This window comes from Frankliniella occidentalis, unplaced genomic scaffold (assembly GCF_000697945.3).
Source record: "Frankliniella occidentalis isolate FOCC.00 unplaced genomic scaffold, Focc_3.1 Scaffold19, whole genome shotgun sequence".
NCBI lineage: Eukaryota > Metazoa > Arthropoda > Insecta > Thysanoptera > Thripidae > Frankliniella > Frankliniella occidentalis.
In genome coordinates this window covers 1258797-1264418 of record NW_026267149.1, presented here as the reverse complement: position 1 = coordinate 1264418, position 5622 = coordinate 1258797, and the positions used below count along the sequence as shown (strand labels likewise).

The 5622-nt window shown below is 34.6% G+C and overlaps 2 protein-coding genes across 4 annotated transcripts; both read right to left on the bottom strand.

The window, feature by feature from the left end:
* Window positions 1–2864: 2864 nt before the first annotated feature.
* Window positions 2865–4022, bottom strand: LOC127748900 (uncharacterized). Of its 3 annotated transcripts, none has more exons than XM_052264437.1 (4): window positions 3711–4022; window positions 3452–3641; window positions 3147–3374; window positions 2865–3055 (listed from the first exon to the last, which is right to left on the bottom strand). In XM_052264437.1, exons 2-4 carry the CDS (start codon window positions 3605–3607, stop codon window positions 2909–2911), a joined length of 531 nt encoding a protein of 176 aa, XP_052120397.1. In that variant the 5' UTR covers window positions 3608–3641; window positions 3711–4022; the 3' UTR covers window positions 2865–2908. The 3 variants fall into 3 exon arrangements, with proteins under 3 accessions (XP_052120397.1, XP_052120396.1, XP_052120398.1); XM_052264436.1 differs by having other exon boundaries at window positions 3452–3615; XM_052264438.1 differs by lacking the exon at window positions 3711–4022 and having other exon boundaries at window positions 3452–3704.
* A 150-nt stretch (window positions 4023–4172) lies between these two features.
* LOC127748899 (transcription termination factor 4, mitochondrial) lies at window positions 4173–5449 on the bottom strand. Its single transcript, XM_052264435.1, has 2 exons — window positions 5283–5449; window positions 4173–5178 (listed from the first exon to the last, which is right to left on the bottom strand). The coding sequence occupies exon 2, from the start codon at window positions 5154–5156 to the stop codon at window positions 4239–4241; it is 918 nt and encodes a 305-aa protein (XP_052120395.1). The 5' UTR covers window positions 5157–5178; window positions 5283–5449; the 3' UTR covers window positions 4173–4238.
* Window positions 5450–5622: the final 173 nt, after the last annotated feature.

The following is a 5622-nucleotide window of genomic DNA, read 5'->3' as shown; positions in this document are numbered from 1 at the left end:
CCCTACTACTAAATATCAGTAAACTAATGCAGGCCATAAGTTATTACTCTCATTTCTGTTGTCTGTACAATTACTTATCCCTACTGCAGAGTACGTTTCTCTGTAAACTGTTGAAACTTGCCTTGTGAATCTTGTTATTCAGTTAAAATATTTTTGGCTGTATGGACAATTTGCCTTCAAATGTCTGCATAATGGAGGATATCTGAATGGAGAGCAAGAAAACATTTTTAAAGTGTTCCTTTATATCTTGTTGATGTATTATTGTACTTGACTAGCAAAGCACCTTTCAGTATTCCCTCTTTGAAAGTTCTGCTGGGCATTTAGGTCAGTTTTAAATGTGAGCACTTGTGATAAGCAACATATACTACGTACTTCTTGTAATAATTTGTTTATGTATTATTAACATGCTTGTGTAACTAAATGAGTAAATTTGTTAATCATCTTTTCTATGTGTCTTCTGTTAAATAGTAAGTTTTGGTGTTTTTTTTGTTTTTTTTAAAGATAAGGCAATTGTTAAGAGAGTTTTATGGGCTTATGATATATTTCAAACAAGTGACTTCCATTACAATAGCTTTTCTTACTGGAAAAACTGTTGGAAACTGCTTTCAAATGTGTATCTTCAAAAAAACTTCAAGGTAGAAATTTTACAACAGTATTTAACTTGTTGCCTTTATTTACTTGATAACAAATGTAGGTACTGTAAAAGAAAGTAGGATGATTGCTTAAAAAGTATCTCTTCTTAACAGTTCTGTAACTTTTAATGACAATGTGTACATGTGCACAGTGGATTCATTGTTGTAGTGACTGTCTTGTTGCCTTGCTCAGACTTTCCATATTCCAATGTGTGGTGAGTATCAAGGAATCTAAGATCCTGTAGAGTGGTTTGAGTTATAAACCTAACCTTTTCACTCACTTTATTTGCTAATTTTAACACCATAAAAACTTAAGATTATGTCTTTACAATCCAGGTCATTTGTCCATTCTTCTCAGACCCTGTGCTATACCTGGCATGCACATTATTTGTATTTGTTTGTGTTGCACTAATATAGGGGAAACGGGGGTCTACATTAATTTTTAATTTTTTCCTTCAGACGTACTGTGTCTTCCTGATTTAAGTATTATCCAGTCTTACATTTAAATCTTGTCAAATACACATTCACATCATTACTTTTCTGTATTAGCATTCCGCAACTTTGCTTTTACCCCTCTGTGACCTTTCTGTTAATTTGGGTCTTACTCAATTTTAGGTCAGGTGTTGCTGTACCTTTTAATGTGATAAATTTTTCTTACTTAGCCTTTTTTTTAGAGGGGGGGGGGGATTTGGGCACATCATTATATTTTAACTTTTTTCTAGTTGGGCATTTGTGTCAGAAGAAAAATGTACTGTTTTGCTGCCACTTTGTCCCTGAGGTTTCCTTTCCGCTGCTACAAAAGTTTCATTTTACACCTCTATTTTATGGCTAATTAGGAAAGAGCTAAAATTGGTTGGGATGAGCATCTTGTAGTTCTTTGCATTATTATTTTCTTATCTAATCTTTAGTTTATAATGTTGTGGGGTTATAGTCCGTGAAGACTCAAAACATCTAATCTTGGACCTTAATATGATTGTGCAGTACCTCACACAGCATTTCAACAAAATAAATAAATATCATATTAGTAATTTATTATTCAGTGGTCTATCTTCTTTATTTTTATTATTTTTAAAATGTGTCTTGTAAAATACTTACATCTTGTTATCTTTTAGTTTTAAAAGACATATACTGGCGGTATGGAGGCATGATTGTGGCCATTGTTAACTGTGATGAGTGAAAGTAAACAAAGATAAAAATTTACTATTTTTGTAAAAGAAATGGAATTAATTCCCTGTGTGTACTTGAGTACTATGCCATTGTCATTCATTGCTATTTTTTCCTCAGGTATATTCTGTTTTACTCTTATGACATTTCTATTAATACATAATTCCACGTTTGTAGAATGAGGTTGCTCGGGTACCATCAATCAACCATTTCATTAGGTTTTCATATTTGGCAGATATTTTCAAGTAGTTGGAGAATCTTTTATTGCATTCTTGTTGTCTAGGAATCAACATCTAACATTGTGATTAAAACAGTAAAACTGTAGTTTGTTAAGTAAATAATTTACCAACTTTTTAAAGGTATGTAAATCTTACTTTTTCAAAATGTGGCTGTATACAACCCATAGTATGCTACAGCTGCAGCCAAATGTACATAGCAAGGTCTTGAATTGTTAAGGGATTTTGTAACCTGATAATGTGTATACGTATGACGATACTTAAAGGCATTAACGTCCTTGAAATTTTAAAAATGGTTAGATCAGATTCTATTCTGAAAACATAATTTAATGCTGTGTAAGCTCTCTCATTTCAAAAGAAAATAGTTCAAGAATCTTAAGAACATTTTACAAGATTTTTAACTATATTGGTTCTTGTGGAGTTAGTACTGAAATTAAATGTCATTCCTAATTTGACATAAATAAATTTTAAGGCTGGACATAGCGTTTCTTTACAATTGATGAGCATTAATCTGTGTAATCAATTCTTGCCAGACCTTTTTCTAACTGTAACTTCAAGGAATTTCATAAGAACAATCCAAGATCAACCAGAATTTACAGAAACAGGAAGTAAGTTTTGTATTGGATTTTAGTTCCCTTTGTACATCTTCTGGGTAGACATTATTGTTGAAAATAGAACAGGCCTATACTCACAGTCCTAATGTGGTAATCTGTTTCAGCTATGCTATCGTTTTTTGTTCTGTTTTGTCTAGTACAATAAAGAAAATAAAAGTTGACATTAGTGTTTGCTGGTTTGTACCCTTCTCTCTTAATATCAAATTGATAATTATGAATAATAGTGATAAAATTGTTTTATTTTTAAAACAATATTTAAATTTTACAATCGGTTTTCTGCTTGCTTAACCAGGACATGGTCCATATAGGCGCCTCTCAATAAATTTTCCTCTGGAACTCCCAACTTTTCCATTAAGCTTTTGGCAGTTTTCTCACCCTCTTCGACTGTTTCAGAGTCAGATAACTGAACCTAGATAACGAAAAAGCAATGAGAGGTATTAATGAATGATTAATGCTTGATAGGTAATTAGTTTAAGGCGCAGAAAATCTGCGTGCTTTACCTCCAGCTCCATGAAATCTCCAAGTCCTTCAACCCTATCAATGTGAACACGTGTTTGACCAATCATTACAAGGGTTCTAGATTTCTTCAAGACACCTTTCACTTTCATGGCTCGACTAAGGACAGATTTCAAGTTTGTGTCAGCAGGGAGATTGCAGCACTCGTAATCACTGAGTTTTGGACCGTCTTCATCTGGCCTATCATAGAAAACAAGTTGAGGATCTTGCCCCTGTAGAGAAAAAAAATCATTACAATTCATGCTTGGAGTAATTTGCTGGCTTTGCGTATCCAAACACCTTTACAAACCTCCTGTTCCCTCAATTTCAAGCGACCATTTGGCACTTCATAAAAAGTATCAACTTGTTTGAAAGTTGTATCAGTAGCGCCACTAAGTTCCTTTACTTTGTGCAGGAACGCTCCAAAATTTGAAATGACAGCCTTGATTTCAATGTTTCTCGGCATGTTAAGAACTGTCAGATGAACAACAGAGCAACAACTGATACATACTCTTTATTAGGACAATAACTGCAATTTTCGACAGGGTGTATTCAAGGACAGGACAAACCTTTGCAATACTTTGTCCTGCTAGTGAGTTGTCAACACCCTCAAAGGCTCAAAGTGGTCAAAGCCTAGGTAAGCACTAGGCGCCCAACCAATAACCAACCAACCGGCCCGGCGTTCGGCGTTTCGTTGTTTAAACAAAAAACAACGTTGACGTTTAAGCGACAATGATTTTGTTCCAAGACGCAAAGTTGGAGTTGGACTACGTCTGCGTAATTTGAAAAAGTATTCCTAATATTTGATAACACTTGTTATTATAATTTTTTGTTTTAAGACTAATTTTGGACATGACTTCCGGTTCTCGGCGGTCAAGCAGCTTCCGTTTTAAGTTCATGTGCCGCGCCACACCACTCAATGGAGACTGGAGCTGGAGATTTTAAGCTCAAGTTTTAAGAAAAGCCTTTCTACAGCTGTGACAAACTCTAGAAGGGGTATATGGTGGTTTAATCACAATCAGTAAACTGTATTTTCTTAATTTTTACTATCTTTATTAGACTCTGATTCTAATAAATGTAAACATTTATAAAACTTGTTAATCTTCATCAGAATCTGTCTCCTCTTCTGAAATAATCCTCTTGTCCTCTAACTCATCAGCAAACAAAGATTGAAACACAACATACTCTTCTAGAGTAACACCTGCAGTTTTTGTTGCAAATTCTTCTTCAGACGTGTCATATATCTCAGAGAGACTTGCATTTCCCGAGGGAATACTTTCACTTTGTTTCAGATTTGGTGGTTTATACTTTCCACATTTATCCAAAAACACGTGTCGAATCATTACTTCCTGTAGAGTGCAACCAAGCACAGTTGATTTTGAATACTCAGCAGCATTCCTAGCAATCATTACTTCACTTAAATAATCAGAGACATTTTGCAATTCTGTTAGACTTTGGAACATGATCTGAGGACAGTTCATAAGTATTTTGGCAACTGCTTTCTTTGATTTCACAATGGCTTTTAATTGCTCATATTTTGGTTCAATTTCAATCTTGCCAGAAACACTTAAAAACATAGGGCACTCTTCAAGCAATTCTTTTACTAATTCTGTTTCTTGGAAGCATTCCACCCAATCATCCCATACTCTGTTAATTTTCAAGCTTGACATTTTCAGCAATGCAGGGTGCTTTATTACCGTTAAGACACTTTTTACAGGAGATAGTCCCCGATATAATAAGATCTCCATTACTTTTTTCCATTCATGGGGATCACTATTTGATAAGATGGGAATATTTACAACCTTTTGAAGGATCCTCTCGTTTTTGACACCATAATTTTTTATCAGTTCCAGCGTTAAACTATTTGCAGTGTCATTGAAATTTGACCTCGGAGATACATTTGTCGTTGAGTACAGAATAGGAACTTTGTTCACAGTGTCCGCTGGGAAGCACAAGTTATGTCTAAACATTCTTATCATAGTTCTTAAGGATCCAGTCTTCATGAAAGGGTTCATTTTCTGGTTGATAATGTTGGATCTGCAACAAATCATACAATGCTAGAATATATTTTTTTTAAGTTCTGCTGCAAACCACTGTGTTTTAATGTAAGAGAAAATTTTAAAAAACAATACTGACAGTACCTATCAAAGATATTATTCGTACTAGTGATACATTTAAAGAAATGAAATAATGAAAAGCAATTACAAAGTAAAGTTGTTACGAGATAGACATTAAAATTTACTATCTTTAGTCATGTCTCATATGTTTTCATAACATAAGGGAAACATAACCTTTCAATGGATCACAGTGCAACCCCTGCCAACTCAATGTTAAAGCTTTGTCCACTATCTCCGCGCGGCTTCCCGTACTGCCACCTTTTGGACAGCGAAATTCCCAACTTTTGTCCCGCACTCCGAAACGAAATTTCCCGCACGAATTCTGAAGTGAAAATTTTTTCTGGCCTCCGGGCGGAGTCGACCC

Coding starts and splice junctions, on each gene's coding strand:
- LOC127748899 (XM_052264435.1), bottom strand. CDS start 5,156: ATGAACCCTTTCATGAAGACTGGATCCTTAAGAACTATGATAAGAATG.
- LOC127748900 (XM_052264437.1), bottom strand. CDS start 3,607: ATGCCGAGAAACATTGAAATCAAGGCTGTCATTTCAAATTTTGGAGCG. Junction 3,375..3,451: donor TGAAATTGAGGGAACAGGAG/GTTTGTAAAGGT, acceptor TTTTCTCTACAG/GGGCAAGATCCTCAACTTGT. Junction 3,056..3,146: donor GAGATTTCATGGAGCTGGAG/GTAAAGCACGCA, acceptor TTCGTTATCTAG/GTTCAGTTATCTGACTCTGA.